Source organism: Eubalaena glacialis, chromosome 6 (genome assembly GCF_028564815.1).
Source record: "Eubalaena glacialis isolate mEubGla1 chromosome 6, mEubGla1.1.hap2.+ XY, whole genome shotgun sequence".
Classification (NCBI taxonomy): domain Eukaryota; kingdom Metazoa; phylum Chordata; class Mammalia; order Artiodactyla; family Balaenidae; genus Eubalaena; species Eubalaena glacialis.
Genome location: NC_083721.1, coordinates 72,117,861 through 72,135,896, shown reverse-complemented (window position 1 = coordinate 72,135,896; position 18,036 = coordinate 72,117,861). Strand labels below are relative to the sequence as shown.

Sequence of the window (18,036 nt, the reverse complement as noted above, 5' to 3'; positions counted from 1 at the left end):
ATTTCTCCATCCATATAGACTATGCTTTTTACAGAGTGCTTTGAATCTTGTGTGTAGGTGCTATTTAAGTGTTTAGATACAATGTTTTGTATTTGGGTAGCCTTATGGTGAAATCTTAGTTTCACTTTCATAAAATCTTTGAAAGGTAATACTCTGTACACAATAATTTGAAAAGTCAGAATTTAAATGAAATGGACCAGACATAAAATGTATGGGGAGAATTTGGAGACCCATGCAAGGAAATGGGACTTTTTTTTAAATGAAGCAGGGTTTTTAAAAAATATATTTATTTATTTATTTATTTGGTTGTGCTGGGTCTTAGTTGCGGCACATGGGCTCCTTAGTTGTGGCCCATGGGCTCCTTAGTTGCAGCTCACCGGCTCCTTAGTTGTGTCTCACGGGCTTCTCAGTTGTGGCTCGCCAGCCCCTTAGTTGTGGCATGTGAACTCTTAGTTGTGGCATGCACGTGGGATCTAGTTCCCTGACCAGGGAATAAACCTGTGCCCCCTGCGTTGGGAGCGTGGAGTCTTAACCACGGCGCCACCAGGGAAGTGAAATGGGACCTTTTAGGACTACACATACACACATGTACGTGCATGCATACATACAAACGTATGTGAGGTTGTCCGAGAGATAGAGAAAGACACACACTTCACTTATCTGGAGGTCATGTATTTGGCAGTTACAACTGACCCAATCACAGTTGAAAGGGGGGATTTAGAACTGACTTCTGAGATGTTCAAATGGATGTAACATAACTTACTGTAGTACTTACAGATATACTTTGGTCCTTTCAGATAGTACCCACTTAATTTTATTATAGTTATTAAAACAAACTCGGCTATCTGTTTTCTAGGCTACAACATATTAGAAGAAAATTTAAGAGGTCTAAAAGTGAATACTGCCAGAGACAGGCACACTGTTACAATAGTGAAATTGACAGCTGAGCCTGCTAGTAAAGGATAACAGTGATCTGAGAGTCAGACACTGCAGTATGGAGGCCTCTGGCATGGGGCCAAATCCCCACACACCTATGTAACCCCTAGGGCTTCATTGTGTCACAGGTGGATTCAGTATTAGTTGTTTATAGTGGTTACCTTGAGGCTTCAAGAAAAGGTTGAATTGCTGGCTGAGTACTCGTAATTCAGCGTTTCTTTCTTCTTTTTTTTAGCGTGGAACTAGTTTTTTGATTAAAAAAATTTTTTTTAATTCGGTGTTTCTTAAAGTGTGGTCAGTTGGCTTCATGAGTCTCAATTTGCTGGGATTGTTTGTTCAAAATACTGAATCCTAGAGTTCATTCCAGACATATTGATTCCCACGAGCCTAAAACTTAAGAACCATTGCTGTAAGATGACAGATAAGAATATTTTTAGGGAAGATAATTTTAGAAGATTATCAAAATTGGTAAAAAAAAAAAAAAAGAAAATAAAGTTAGAACCTAAAGCAGTATCTTATCTGAATATCATTAACATTAAATGTTTACTATGTGCTTAAGCACTGTACTCTAATACACGGTCATGTTTTTTTGCTGACAGTTGCCTCAGTACCTTTGAGGTTAGTTTAGCATTATTCCAGTTTTTTAGATGAGGAACTAGAGAAAGTGACTTAATGGTGGTATAATGTTGATTGTTCTCAATTATTGTTTCAATTTGATCGCTGTCAACTTGAACTGGTCTACCGGACCATGGAGCACTGTCCAGCAAGAAATCTCCAGCACGAAATTTCGCAAACCACTTTTGACACGTTCGATTAGTCACAGCACCTTCTCCATACACTGCGCAAATCTTTCTGTGCGTTTCAGTTGCGTTTTTACCTTTCTTGAAATAATAAAGCATAATATGCCGAAAATGCTTTTTTTCTTCCATCTTCAATATTAAAATTGCTACACAAAAATTCACCAATTTTGTGAAGTCTTTTTTTAAACGCACGCTGATATGACAGCCATCACATACAATCTAACAAAATTGTTTCGAATGAAGTTAAAGACAGCTGAGTGCTACTAGAGCCATCTTACGGAAAAAACCGAACGAAACTTTTGGCCCACCCAATACTTTATTTTTTATTTATTTATTTATTTTAAAAAATCATATGGTATTTGTTTTCAGTTCACTCTTTTTTTTAAAATTAATTAATTAATTTTATTTTTGGCTGCGTTGGGTCTTTGTTGCTGTGCGCAGGCTTCCTCTAATTGCGGCGAGCAGGGGCTACTCTTTGTTGCAGTGTGAGGGCTTCTCATTGTGGTGGCTTTTCTTTGTTGCACAGCACGGGCTCTAGGCATGCAGGCTTCAGTAGTTGTGGCTCACGGGCTCAGTAGTTGTGGCTCGCGGGCGCTAGAGCGCAGGCTCAGTAGTTGTGGCGCACAGGCTTAGTTGCTCTGTGGCATGTGGGATCTTCCCGGACCAGGGCTTGAACCCATGTCTCCTGCATTGGCAGGCGGATTCTTAACCACTGTGCCACCAGGGAAGTCCCCCACCCAATACTTTAGTTTAAAGTACTATCATTTTAACTCAGTTCTCTCAGTAAGTTACTTACATGAAAGTGTCATCCATATGCCCAAACCTTAAATGAATTTAGTCTGACTCAGAAGAATCCAGAACCCCGTCTGTTGCTTGGAGCAGGGACTGTCAGAGAAGATCTGGGCCTTTAGGATCTCTGCTAATCCTGGAGATTCCAAATGCTGGGTGCCTACAGACTGTCAGGTACTCTTCTAGGTGCTGTGGATACAACAGCAAATAAGCTGGAAACATTCATTATCTCCATGTTCTTATGGAGCTTGTGTTGTAGTAGTTGGAGACTTTAAGTTAACATTTATTTAAGATACTTTGAAAGTTATAGGTGATATAAAGTAAAACAGTCATTACTGTGAGAGAGTATGACAGCAGGAATTTTTTTCTAGGGGTTTTTTTGAGATAGGTGACAATGAAATTTATTGTTCAAATGGGGACACTTTTGAGAATAAAAAGGGGGTCTGCTAATAATTAGATTAGGGACAACAGGTGTAAGCCAGAACTGTCCTGGGCAAACTGCATCACATGGTTGAAGAGAGAACATTTGAACTGAGACCTGAATAGTGAGAAACCTGCAGTGGAGTCAACCTAGCAGGTAAAGGAAGAATGTTAGAGAGAGGGCAAGCTGGTAATGGTTTACTAGGCAAGGTTTGGGGGAAGATAAGAACCTGAAAATGAAATAAAGGAAAGGCAAGGTCTAGGACAAGGAAAGTAAAGTATGTAATAGTAATTGGAAAGGGAAGGAAAGGTGGGGATTAAAGAACATGGGAAAGGAAGTTAAGTTGGGGCTGTAGAATAGTCGGGGTTATTTTTTTCATTCAGCCAATACTTATCGCATGTTTTTCTTGTGCCAGGCATTGGGAGGCACTGGGGATACAGGCATGAACAAAGAAGATTAAAGTATTGCCATGGCAGCCATTGTGCAACTCTAGGAGCCCCATTCACATTGTGCTTTTCTTGTGGCTCTTATATTCTAGTGGACAGCTAGGAAACAAGAAAACAACTCAGGAGATTTCAGATAGTGCTGTATTAAAGGAGATAAAGTAGGGTGGTATGAAACAATTATGTAAGGGCTTCTTTAGATATTTAGTGGGGAACCTGATAAGATGGATGAATGGTAGCCTGTCAGATTTGGAACAGCCTAGGTAGGTGTTTAGAGATCTAGCTTTGGGGAGAAGTTTCTGATTTGATGACATTTTAGGCAATTTCTCTTATTATGGAATATTGTAAAATGATGAGCAGATTGAGTGGGGTGTTGTGATGGACTGACCTGACAGAATGCGTGGTAAACAAAGGTTAGGATGGTGATGGTTTACATTTTATATGCCTTCTATAGTGGTAAAATGGTAATATTAAAAGTAAAAAATAAATTGGTAGTATTAAGTATGAGATTCAGAAAAAGATACACATGAAAATTTTCTTTTTTACTGATGGTTTTTATGTAATTTCATCCTTATTTAAAGAATCTCATTTGCATGTGACTATGAAGTCATTAACACGTTGATGTTTAGTGATTTGAATTCACTTAAAGAACATAAGGGAGTAATATTATATGCCTTAAATTCATAGTTGCTTTAATTGTAAGGACTTTCACATGCGTTAGCTCCTTTGCCCTTGAGTTGTAAGAAAGGTCAAGAATTGATAAAATACCCATTTTAGAAATAAGAGAATCCCCTGAATTCAATGACAAATTAAGCTTTAGATATTCTTGATAGCTCTTTGAATTGCTTTTGATCTGAAGGCTTAGGAGGCTGGGTTTATGGAGTGGTGTATTTGTTGCATTTGTTTTTATTTCTTTAGCCATGTAATCTGGGGAGCCCTAGTAGTTTTGCTTTTGTTTGTTTATTATGGGAGTATTTGTAATTAGGGCTTATAAGTTGGAATAATATAAAATATTCAAGCTGATTGGGATTTTCAAAACCAAACCACATTATGAAATTGATTACTGATTGAGCTACCTTTTATGAACTGTATCATTTTTGTGCCTTGGTCAGAAAAAAAAAATTATATATATATATATATACACACACATTTATTTATTTTTAATTTTTTTATTTTAATGAGAACATATGATAAGAGGACAGGATTTGGCTATATTAAGTATAAATTTATACAATGAAATTATTTCATGTTGATCCTTCTGTCTCTCCTTTGAAATAAGTTAGGGTAGAAATAAGTAAAGGTAGTTAAATAGTTGTGTTGAAATATCTAGAAATAAGTAAAGGTAGTTAAAAAGTTGTAACATTTCCTGCCAGCTAGAAAGGAATTAATTTGATGTCATCTAGCTTGGTTTTTTTTTTGGCCGCACCTCAAGGCATGTGGGATCTTAGTTCCCTGACCAGGGATCAAAACTGTACCACCAGGGAAGTCCTCATCTAGCTAGTTTTAATTTAGTACAGGCATTTCCATATTTCTTTATTTTCTAAAATACTGATTATGAAAATGAGAAAAACCAATGTACATTTGGTTTACATTCCACCTGAGAACGACCCTCAGTAATGCACAGGCTTCAAAGCAGTAGTTGTATTTAGTTTATATATACAGATCATTGTTTTTCTTGATTTAGAGAAAAAGTAAACTACTTTTTTCACACGACCTATTCTGTTATAATAATGCAGAGCTATATGCTTGCTAGTGTGTTGGTGTTTACAGTTGTTTTACTTTGGTATTACTGAATACCATGTGTTCAGTTTAATTTATAAATATTTTTGTAGTGTTTTAAAAAATAACTACTAAGCTGTTTTTTGGGGTATGTTTAATGTGTTTGACACAAATGATACGAAGAAAACTGTACTTGAGCATCTTAATTCTAAAGGGAAAATAAAACTGTTTGGATTTATACCCTGAAATGTAATTGTATTAAGTGAATAAATTATTTTTTCCAGGCAGACTCCAGGTTAAAAGCGCTTAATGCAACATTTAGAGTGAAAAACCCAGACAAGTAAGGTTTTGTTTTAATAACAGTTACAATGTTGTTTTGAATGGTGCCTATCAATCTATTTAATTTTTCATTTCTGAATGTATGCACTTTATTTGCTAAGTATTTTAAATAGTAATTCACGTTAGTGAAATCCTTTTACAGTCTAAAACTGATTTTGAAATTTGGTAATTTAATTGGGATTAAGGTTGTAAGTAACTGAAGTTTTAGAAAATTAAACCACTGCTTTTTGCTAGAAGGATTTATTAAGTGTTTAAGGTATCAGAAAAATGAGAAAAGTAATTTTAATTTCATATAAAATAGTTTTTCTTATTAGACTTTGCTTGTCAGATATGTACAAAACTCAAGATAATATATTATTTATTTTAATAATAAACTACTTTGAATAGCAAAAAAACTTGATAGACAGTTGCATACTAGTATAATAATTTCGTGGAGATGTATTTATATGACAATTACCTGACTTCATCAGTGTCACTTTGGTGTTTGTGAGAGCATTTCTATATTAAGGAAAGCTGGTGTATTCAGAAATAACTTTCCTTAGGGTGGGATCTAGGTATTTAAGATTTGGTTTTGTTCATTCTCTGAATTTGGTGGATAATTCAGGCTCTTCATTATATGGACCTTTACCTGAAGCTTGCTTCAGCTATACTTTCCAGGTAGAAATGTGCTTAGGTAGATGAGGCTTTTCCATATTTGGTGACCAAGTTTATGAGGTCTGTTAGGATTTCTCTAGTCAGGCCTTCAGCATTAACTTCTACATAGTGTAAATTCTTAGCAGACAAAGGCCAAGTTTGCATGGTCTGATAGCCTATTGTGCTGGACTTTACAAACCATAACACATTAACATTATGCCTCTGGTTTTTAGTATACATTTTGAATATAAATAAATATTTTAAAGTTTCATAATTAAGAAATTGTGATGGTAACCATTGAGGTTTTTATTTTATTTTTTTGATAGACTTTATTTCTTAGAGTAGTTTTAGGTTCCCAGCAAAATTAAGTGGAAAGTACAGAGCTCCCAGGTACCCTCTGCCCCTACACTTACACAGCTGCCCCTAGAGGCACAGAGCCGCCCCCATCATCCCTTACCAAAGTGGTACATTTGTTATGATTGATGAACCTACATTGGCTCATTGTTACCCTCTCAAAGTCCATAGTTTACATTAGGGTTTACTCTTGGTGTTATATGTTATATGGGTTTTGACTAATGTATAATGACATGTACGTGTCATTATAGTATCATAAAAAGTATTTTCACTGCCCTAAAAATCCTCTTTGCTCTGCCTATTTATCCTTCCCTCCCCATAGCCCTGGCAACCGCTGATCTTTTTGCTGTTCCCATAGTTTTGCCTTTTCCAGAATGTTGTATCATACAATACGGAGCATTTTCAGAAAGGCTTTTGCTTTGTAATATGCATTTAAGGTTCCACTGAGGTTTTTATAAGGGTTATAATGACATCCATGGTATATGAGATGTTCTCTAGGTTAAGAACTAAATTATGTCACCCTCCAAAAAAAGCTTTGGAAAACCTAAGCAGCAAAGTTTATGACATTGGTGAATGTACATTCATTAGAGGAGCATGTAGATGAGACAGTTTTTAAATTAATATTTAATATTATTGTTTTGTCAGTTGAATGTTTTTTAATTTAATGAAAAATATTTTGTCAACTGAATGTTTGTCTTCCCTTTTCTGACCTACCAGCTTTTCTACATTGCTAAATTTTATTTAATATCCATATTATATATAGAATTTTAAATGTGATATGACCAATAACATAAACAAGGCAGTTTTTTGCTCCTAAGTTCTTGTTCAAGTATATAATTAATGTATAATTAGTAATAGAATTCATTTGCCTTAAGTTTTAGATAAGAGAATTATCTATATCAGTCATTGTTGTAACAGATTTTTAATATACAGAATCTCTATTCTAGGTCTATCTGGCCCAAAAGATTAATTATTATTCATACCATTACTGAAATAGTTTATATCACTAAAATACTTTCATTCTGTTCTTTCTTAAAATCTAGAAAACCAGAAAGATTGTTTCAGAGGTTTCAAATGATACCTCTTCATGCATGTTTATTTTTATTCAAACTAGACTGTTAAAAGCAGTGAGGAGGAGGACCTTGAGTCTCTACTTTTTTGTGGCCATATTTGGCTAATATTTAGGAGGTAGACTGAGTGATTGGTAGAATGTATGGGATGAAAGAGAGGAGAAGGAAATACAGGTGGCACCTAGGTTTCATTGTTTAAACTGCTAAGGAATAGAGGAGAGAGATTTGATGGGATAGGGGAAGATAAGTTGAGCTTTGGATATGTAAACAAGTACAAATGTCTGCTAGTTAGTTGGCTTCATAGATATGGCTTTTAGGAGAGATTTGGGCTGGAGTTATATATTTGGAGTTCAGGAGCATGTAGATCATAATTGTGAAGCTTTGTGAATAAGTCACATAGAGTGTGTAGATTGAAAGATTGGTTGTAAGAGGGGTGAGGACCTAGGGCTGAATCCTAAAGAAGCCAGTGCTTGAAGGACGTTTTCCAAAGTGTAATCTGAGGATTGCCAGCATCTGAATCCTGTGAGTGAGTTTGTTATAAATTCAGATTCCTGAGTCCCAGTAGGGCCTCTGTGTACAGTTGTGGTGGTTACTTATGTCCTCTTTTACTGAGAGGCCCTCAGTAGTGTTCTTAGCAAACACTTCAGGAATCCTTTGCACACTAAAGTTGGCGGTATAAGAGATGAGTGAAGGGAGTGAGTCCTGCAAAGGAGACTTTAGGAATGGCCAGAGAGTAAAAGGAAAATCATGAGAAATTAACACTGATGTCAGGGAAACAAATTTTTGAGGAGGGTGAGGTCAGGTGTTACATTGCTGGAAGAACGGTGGTAATAGAAGTTTCAGGTCTTATGGAGAATGGCAGATATCAGATTATAGAAACAAAGATTACTGAGCAGCATGAAGATTAAGGTTAGAGACAATGAGTTTATGGTTGCACCATAAGATTTTTTTAGCACCATAAATTTTTTCCTGTTTTTTTTGTTTTCAAACCAACAAATATTATCTCTATCTCAGTTCCACAGTGTAAATTATGAAGTATGACACCTTTTCTTGGCTTTAAAAATATCTAGAGAAAATATGGTTATTTTGTTTTAGAACTTTCTGAGTTTGCATCGGTGTGTAAATGTTTAAGGCTAGCAAATAGTTAAATAGAATCAGTTTTATTATTCTCAGGAACTGCTGTTTTGTCTTTCAGTTTTTGACTTTTCATGAGAAAAATGATGTTTTGTTTCCTGTTTCAGGAGATTTACAGAACTAAAACACTACAGTGATGAACTACAGTCTGTCATCTCACATCTTCTTCGAGTCAGAGCTGTAAGTGGTCCCCAAGAACTTTTTGACAGACATTAAAAAGGAAGTGCTTCTCATTTAATTGTTATGTTTTTAAGTAATGGAAGATATTTATGACGAATAACTGATTTTTATATTCAAATTTGGTGTGTTCATCACCTAAATTGCATTTTTAAAAAAATGTGAAATGTTTTCTGGCATAAATAACTTGAAGAATTTTAGCCTATAGTTTTCTCTGTAGTCTGTATATGGTTGTTTCAACATCTTATCAAAGGGCCTACCATTTCAGTGTTGGAATATAATTAAGTGTGGGATTTTAGATCTACATATAATATCCTATTCTTTCAAGGTTTTTTTTTTTTTAAGGTTGCTGAATAATTAACACTGTGTTAGGCCATTCTGTGTGCTCTTAAATTATACTAAATAAATTTATGTAGGGTAATGGTCTGCTCTGACAAAAGGGACTAGAAATCTGCGAATAATGATTGTACTTAGCTGTACAGTTTGGCTGTAACAGACATGGGAGAAAAATATTTTTGGGTAAATTAATGTAGTACCTGAAAAATGTTGTGTCATGCACTCTGGTCCTTTGGGGTAACCTAGAGGAAACGTTAGAACTCTCCTTAAAGGCTTTGAAGACGCTGGGCTACCAGGTCTAGGATTATATCTTATGCTGATTAGAATCATCTTGAAATGAAATATATTATCTGGGATTTGTTTTAATGAAAGGGTCTACTGGTAAGGAGTGGAGAGTGCGGGCAGTTTTAGATGCAACTAGATTGGCTGTATAATAATTGTTGAAGGTGAGTGTTGGGAAATGGGAGTATATCTTACTATTCTCTGCTTTTTGTATGTTTGAAGATTTTCATAAGTATAAAAAAAATAGGGCTTCCCTGGTGGCGCAGTGGTTGAGAATCTGCCTGCCAATGCAGGGGACATGGGTTCGAGCCCTGGTCTGGGAAGATCCCACATGCCGCGGAGCAGCTAGGCCCGTGAGCCACAATTACTGAGCCTGCGCGTCTGGAGCCTGTGCTCCGCAACAAGAGAGGCCGCGATAATTAGAGGCCCGCGCACCGCGATGAAGAGTGGCCCCCACTTGCTGCAACTAGAGAAAGCCCTTGCACAGAAACGAAGACCCAACGCAGCCATAAATAAATAAATAAATAAATAGATAGATAGATAGATAGATAGATAGATAGATAGATAGATAGATAGATAGATAGATAGATAGATAGATAGATAGATAGATAGATAGAGCAAGGGAAATAAATCCTTCTGAAGTATCCTTGTATTGGCCCAATCTGTGTAACCGTTCAGAATACTATAGGACTTCTTAAAAAAATTGTAAGATACTTTCTAGGAAAAGAAAAGTTACCTGTGAGAATTATTAGGGTAGAGTCAAGAACTGGGTATTGGAAAGGACTTGTGAATTAATGAGATAAAATTTCTAGGCCCTTAGCTGCTTTGAAGTTACCTAAACAAATTAGGCAGCAGTTCTTGCGGAAATTGGAGGTGGGGACAGAGACATCCCAGAAGACTGGAAGAACACTTCACACTGCTTTGTCTTCTGTGCCAGAAAACTTGGAGAATCTACTCAAATTAGAAGTCTGGCTGATTATGAAAGCTGTATCCTCCTTAAAGGCCTTCAACCAAAGGAAAGGGGGGCACCCTGTAGAAAGCATCGTGTAGCAGGGAGCTTAACAGTTCTGAGAGTCTTGGGCAGGCAGAGGTACACCATTAAGCAGTCACAGGACTAACCCCAGATACTGAGATGTTCTCAAGCAGTCCTTCACACCCAGAAGAAGCGAAGGGACAAGGCAGAAAAACCAGCCAGAATCAGATTTATCAGAAAGAGCAGAGATGAGGAGTGAATTGAACAAAGTTTAACAGTTAAACACTCAGAAAATCCATGAAGCATAGGTAGTAAATTTGAGTGAGATCTAAAGGAGGGAGGAAATAATTGTCATTGTTGTGAAACTGTGCTACAGATCATCTAGCCTGCAAGAAGGTATGGGTGATTGCTCTCATAAAGCAAATAAGAAAATTGTCAAAAGTCAAGATAGGATAGTGATTATATCGGATTTTCTGCTGAAAGTATATTTTTGAGTATGATTAATACTTAATAATCTTTAAAGATCATGACAAAATTTAACTGTGGTGTTAAAGAAAAATTTTGAGCCTCTCACACAGTTGTTTTTATGTTCCTTTCTTTTTTTTTTAATTAACTTATTTTATTTATTTTATTTTTGGCTGCGTTGGGTCTTCATTGCTGCACGTGAGCTTTTCTCTGGTTGTGGCGAGTGGGGTCTACTCTTCGTTGTGGTGTGCAGGCTTCTCATTGTGGTGGCTTCTCTTGTTGGGAGCACGGGCTCTAGGCACACGGGCTTCAGTAGTTGTGGAGCGTGGGCTCAGTAGTTGTGGCTCGTGGGCCCTAGAACACAGGCTCAGTAGCTGTGGCGCACGGGCTTAGTTGCTCCGCGGCATGTGGGATCTTCCTGGACCAGGGCTCGAACCCGTGTCTCCTGCATTGGCAGGCGGATTCTTAACCACTGCACCACCAGGGAAGCCCCCTATGTTCCTTTTTATTTTTTGTACATTCCACTTCAGCCCTGTTGTCCTTCTAACTACTTTCAACCATGCCAAGCTTGTTTCTGCCCTAGGGCTTTTATTTGCTCTTTCCTGTGCCTGTACCATTCTTCCCCCATGCCCCACTCTCAAGAACCTCTCTTGGCCTGTTCTCTTTTTGTCATTCAGTTATTGGCCCAAATGCCCCCTGAGAGAAATCATCTTTCCTGAGCATCCTATATAAAATACGATGCAGTTTTCTATCATTTCCTGTCATCACTGTTGTCTTTATAGCAACACTGACATTGTATTCTGTACTCATTTGTTAATTATCTCCTCTACTAGTGTATGTGAGCTCCCAAGCGCAGGAGCTTTGTTTTCTCACTGACAGATCCCTAGAATAATGCCTGACTCAGAGTAGGCACCCACTACGTATTCACTGAATGGATGAATAAATGGATGTATGTGCTGACAGTTTTATGTTTAAAAAATCTTAAAGAGCAGTAACATAAATTACTTCTTGAATTTAATTATAACCAGCCAGGGAGAACTGGTTAGTAATGTATATTTGACAAGAAATACGACCTTTAAAGAAAAATGACCTTGTCATCAGAGAGCTTACAATACACAAGAGAATTCTGGATATCGATATATTTACCCTAAACTTTATGAAAACAGGCTTCAGAAACTTAATTGACATAAAAGACAGCTTGAGCTCTTCAAAGGAAAGGCAGCACTTGTTCTGTGAGTGAAATTGAAATTCTGACTCTATAAATGAGATAAATGCCAATGGAAAATACAGAATAGCTAAAATCTTGATTGTTCTAAAATTAGGAGAAAGGTTGTTTAGTCATAGACAGTGACATACCAGTTAAAAATGGAAGGTTAGAGCCCAACACTGACAGAAGCCTGCAAACAACACAGAAATCACCACAGTGAGGGCTTTTTTGTAACATTCAGAGTGTCAGGAGAAGAAGGCTTAGACACTGTTTGAGACAGATGATGAATTGTTAACAGACGAAGAGAAAGTAGAATTATTTGGCTATCTTTTCTGACAAGGAGAATTCTTTTGAAAGTAGAAAAGGCAAAAAATAAATGACTAACAGGTTAAAGAGTTAATATTTAAGACGTCAAAACAGAACAACCAGAAAGGGCAGGTGGCCTTAGACTGAGAGGAGCTGGATTTAGAACTTGTCTCTGGCATTTACCAGGTCCTTCAGGCAAATCCACTAACCTTTCAGAGTTTGTTTTCTTTGCCGGAAAATGGGAATATCTGCCTGGCACATAGTAGGTATTACATAAATATTTGTTATATGAATGAGTGTGTTATTCATAGAGTTGTGAGACTCAGATGAGATAATCTGTGTTTTGTAAACTAAGACAAAAGGAAAATAATGCTAATCTAATATTTATTTACTGTTGTATATCAGCCAAGCATATTGTGTTATTCTTACCTAATTCCGACAGTAGCCCTTTGAAGGTAGGTGCTGTAACTGTCCCCATTTTATAGATTAGGAAGCAGAGGCAAATGAAGTTAAGTAACTTGCCTAATATTATACTATAAATAGATATGATGAAGCCAGAATTTAAACCTTTGTCTGACTCCAGAACCCATGCTCTTAACCACCTACAAATGATATATTGACAGAGGACATGAATTCAGGTAGATTGAGGGAGAAGAGAATTGATTTTCATTGAGTCACCTTGCTTATTGCCAGGAGGCTTACAAATGTCATCTGCTTTAATCCTCAGAGTCATATGATGAGGTTCATTTCCACATTTCCAAGAGAATGATATAATACTAAGGCTAAGAGTAGTTTAATCAATTCTCAAAAGTCAAACCCTAAAGTAAGAAGGAGCGGGAATTTTTTTTTTTTAATATTTATTTTGGCTGCGCCTGGTCTTAGTTGCAGCACCGGATCTTCGTTGCGGCATGCGGAATCTTTTATCGTGGCATGCCGGCTCTTTGTTGTGGCTCATGGGCTTCTTTCTATGTGTGGTCCCTTGGCATGTGGGATCTTAGTTCCCCGACCTGGGATTGAACCATGTCCCCTGCATTGGAAGGCATATTCTTAACCACTGGACCACGAGGGAAGTCCCAGGAGCTGGAATTTGAATTCACGTTTGTCTTACTCCAAATCCCTTACTTCCTACAATCATATTTGCTGCCTCTCTAGGGGAAATCAAATTTAAAAGGGAGGGAGGAATGTTTAACTTTGCTAATACTCTAAAAATGTAAATTGAAATTATTGAGACACTATTTAACATTTAATTTGTAGTCATATATAAAGATGGTAATATCTAGTGTTTGTGAAATATTTGGTGACAGCGGCATTGTGTGAAGTATTACATACAGTTCCTTTGGGAAAGATTTTGGCAGTAGTATCAGGAGTCCTAAATCTCATAATCATTGCCTCCTTAGGAGATAATTCAAAAGAAAAGCTATGTGTCCAGATTTTTAAAATAAGATCATCTAATAGACTGTCCTAAGACTTTGTGTCCTTTTTAACATTTAATCCCCTGCTACTTCAGTGAGGATAGAGAAGGCATTCTTACCATAGTTGCAAATGATTCAGAACTGGGGAGGATGATAAGATGAGTCTGTCAGATTTCTTCTGTTGTCATATTATTTGCTAGGTGTCAGTCCTCCCCTGTCAGTTGTCAGATGATCACTTTTCAAAAAGAAAGGCTTGTCAGCAGAATTGAAATTGAGTGGCAGTGTAGACTAAATCATTGTGTATAGCCCCCCTTTACCTGGCACCATGACTCTTGCTTACCAACGGCCACTGAATTAATCTGGTTTCAGGTTTTAATAATTCATGATTTATTTACCTGCCATTTTTGTCTTTACTTTTCTCTAGAAATGATAATTTTTGGTCTATAGTTTATAGTTTTTCCTCGCTTCATCTTTTTTCTCACTGCCTGATGATCTAGATACCAATCATCTCATGTTTCGGTTGGCTAGAACAATTTGTTTTCATGAGTAGTTCATGCCAGAAACATTGCTGGTCCAGTAACAACTACTGAGTGGCTCTTTGTTGCCTCATTCACCAATAGAGTAGTTCCTTGTGTGGTTGCTCACCTTTCTGGAGTATGAGAACTCTTGCCTCTTTTTGTCATGTTCTATGGACCAAAGTATTTTCCAGAGCTCTAATTATCATGGTAAAAGTTCCTTTTGTATCAGCTGCCAGGAGTGATAAAATTTAAAGAAAAAAAAAACTTTTAAATACCAGGGATTCGGAAACTTTCTTTGAACATTTATTTTGTGTATGCATTTTGTATTTAAGTTGTTCTAGTTTTTATTCTTATGTGGTTATTTAACAGGCTCTTTCCCTCTCTTCTATACTTAATATCGTAGGTAGATGATAAAATGCTCAGCTGTCAGGAGGACGTTTGATCTTTAAAAGTACGAGGATCTAGGGATTTCCCTGGCGGTCCAGTGGTTAAGACTCCGCATTTCCACTGCAGGGGGCGGGGTTCGCTCCCTGGTTGGGGAACTAAGATCCTGCATGCCATGCAGCGCAGCCAAAAAAAAAAAGTACGAGGATCTGCAAAAGTTAGTAGTCTAGAGTGACATTTTCCATTTTATATTCTTTGGAATGCCAGTCCTGTAACATGTTCCCTACTGCAAACCAACTCTCTCTCAATAGTCCTGATTCCTATATAGTGTTAAAGATCAAAAAAGTCTTACAGAAAAAAAACCTGTTAAACGTTTTAATCTCAGTATTTCCCAAACTTACTTGACAATGGAACCACTTTAAACAACCAACCAACCTTTGACACTCTATAGGACTCTCAAAAAATAATTGGGAAATAACATCCCAGAGAAATTAGTTTAGAGGTCTGTGGACAGCCCTGGAAAGTTTCAAGCATAGTAAAGACTATGAACTTTGTCCTGAAAGTGGAGTCTAGTACAGGGGTCGGCAAACTTTTTCTGAAGGCCAGATAGTAAATATTTTCAGCTGTTTGGGTCATATGGTCCCTGTTGAAGCTATTAAACCCTGCTATGAAAGCAGCCATAGACAGTGCTAATATGAGTGAGTATGACTGTGTTCCAGTAAGACTACAAAAACAAGCTGCAGACCTGTAGTGTGCTGCCCTCTAGTCTAGCAGGTCAAGGCGAGATGGAAAACATTTTATGATCCTCCTACGCCTGCTCCAGGTTTTTACAATGTGGTTCATTCAGTTTAAGCTGAAGTATTGAAAGGTTTAAGAATTATTGTAAGGTTAATGCCTAATTCCTCAAATTACTCGTGTTTGAGTAAGGAACTAGAGGGGTTGAATGTAAATTCAGGGTTTACATTTGGAAATTATATACTAGGAATTCTTTTTTAAGGTTTTATGTGGGATTGACTTTTGATCTTCTAGTTCATGTCCATAGCACTTTGGGGGAAAGTAAAGGAGATTACTGCATATGGTGTTTTGTTTTGTCTTTTGTAAAATTTGTGTGAATGGCTAGGCAGTACATTTTTTTTTTTTGTAGTTTTTAAAAATATTTATTTTATTTATTTATTTTTAATTTTTGGCTGCGTCGGGTCTTAGTTGCAGCACTTGGGCTCTTCGTTGTGGCGCGTGGGCTTCTCTCTAGTTGTGGTGCGTGGGTTTTTTTTTCTTTCTCTAGTTGTGGTGCGTGGGCTCTGTAGTTTGCGGCATGCGGGCTCTCTAGTTGAGGCACTTGGGCTCAGTAGTTGTGGCGCATGGGCTTAGTTGCCCTACGGCACATGGGATCTTAGCTCCCCGACCAGGGATAGAACCCATATCCCCTTCATTGGAAGGCAGATTCTTTACCACTGGACCACGAGGGAAGTCTCTAGGCAGTACATATTTTATCTCAGTGACCTAAACTGTAATTCTACTGTTATTAAAATATCTAATGTTAGTTGGTTAGAAGGCATTAACTTGGTAAATTAGCACAGAGGTATATTGCCTGGGAACTTCCCTGGTGGTGCAGGGGTTAAGAATCCTCCTGCCAATGCAGGGGACACAGGTTCAATCCCTGGTCTGGGAAGATCCCGCATGAGCAAATAAGCCTGTGCGCCACAACTACTGAGGCTGCGCTCTAGAGCCCGTGAGCCATAACTACTGAGCCCACGTGCCCTAGAACCCACGTGCTGCAACTACTGAAACACACGTGCCTAGAGCCCGTGCTCTGCAACAAGAGAAGCCACTGCAATGAGAAGCCCGCGCACCACAGCAAAAAAGTAGCCCTTGCTCGCCGCAACTAGAGAAAGCCCACATGCAGCAGCAACAAAGACCCAACGCAGCCAAAAACAAAAAAAAAGAAGTATATTGCATGTGTGCAGTGTTTATATATAAAACTGTCCATACAATTGAAAATGTTTATATTCTTTCCCTTGGTAAATTCCCCTTTGGGGACTTTATCTTAAGGAAATAATCTGAAATTTGGAAAAAGCTGTACTCTCAGAGATGCTTATTTCAATGTTATTTATAATACTGAAAAAATTAGGGATAACTAACTATCTGACAAGGAATGCTTATATATTTTATGCACCACTAGGTGAAACTTTATGCACCTATTTAAAGTGGTATCAGGGGACTTCCCTGGTGGTCCAGTGGTTAAGACTCTGCGCTCCCAATACATGGGGCCTGGGTTTGATCCCTGCTCAGGGAACTAGATCCCACATGCCGCAACTAAAAGATCCTGCATGCTGCAACTAAGACCTGGCGCAGCCAAATAAATAAAATAAAATAAATAAATTTTTTTTAAAAATGGGGGGACTTCCCTGGTGCTCCAGTGAGTAAGACTCTGTGCTCCCAATGCATGGGGCCCGGGTTTGATCCCTGGTCGGGGAACTAGATATCCCACATGCATGCCGCAGCTAAGAAGTCCACATGCTGCAACTAAGAAACCCGCATGCTGCAACTGAGTCCTCATGCTGCAACTAAGAAGCTGCATGCCACAACTAAAAGATCCCGCATGCCTCAACTGAGACCCAGCGCAGCCAAAATAAATAAGTAAATAAATAAATATTAAAAAAAAAAGTGGTATCTATTAAAAGTAATATTGGGGCTTCCCTGGCAGTGCAGTGGTTAAGAATCCGCCTGCCAGTTCAATCCCTGGTCTGGGAAGATCCCGCATGAGCAACTAAGCGTGTGCACCACAACTACTGAGGCTGCGCTCTAGAGCCCGCGAGCCATAACTACTGAGCCCACGTGCCTTAGAACCCGTGTGCTGCAACTAATGAAGCACACGTGCCTAGAGCCCGTGCTCTGCAACAAGAGAAGCCACGGCAATGAGAAACCCGCGCACCACAGCAAAGAGTAGCCCCTGCTCGCCACAACTAGAGAAAGCCCACGTGCAGCAATGAAGACCCAACACAGCCATAAATAAATAAATAAATAAATAAATAAATAAATAAATAAATAAATAAATAAAAGTAATAGTAACCTGCTGGTTAAAAATATTAGCACTCTTGGTATAGGAAATTTTAAAACGTTAATTAAAAATATATATATGTATGAAGAAATATGAAAGCTATTACATAAATATGACAACACTAGGTGTTTTTTCTCCCCATGATGAAACTTTGGGAGATTTAAGCTTCTTTTCCATATTTTTCAAGGTTATTGTGCTAAGCATGTATATATATATATGTATTTTAAATGAGGATAAAATCTTTTTTTTAGGTAATCTTTATGTAACTTTGACTTCATAG

The 18,036-nt window shown here is 37.7% G+C and overlaps 1 protein-coding gene across 1 annotated transcript in view; it reads left to right on the top strand.

Moving 5' to 3' along the window:
• SNX4 (sorting nexin 4) overlaps positions 1 to 18,036 on the top strand; it is a 70,673-nt gene that overhangs the window by 24,168 nt on the left and 28,469 nt on the right. Inside the window, exons 6-7 of the mRNA XM_061193189.1 lie at positions 5,393 to 5,448; positions 8,746 to 8,818. Coding sequence (XP_061049172.1) covers positions 5,393 to 5,448; positions 8,746 to 8,818 — 129 coding nt within the window. The remainder of the gene's footprint in view (positions 1 to 5,392; positions 5,449 to 8,745; positions 8,819 to 18,036) is intronic.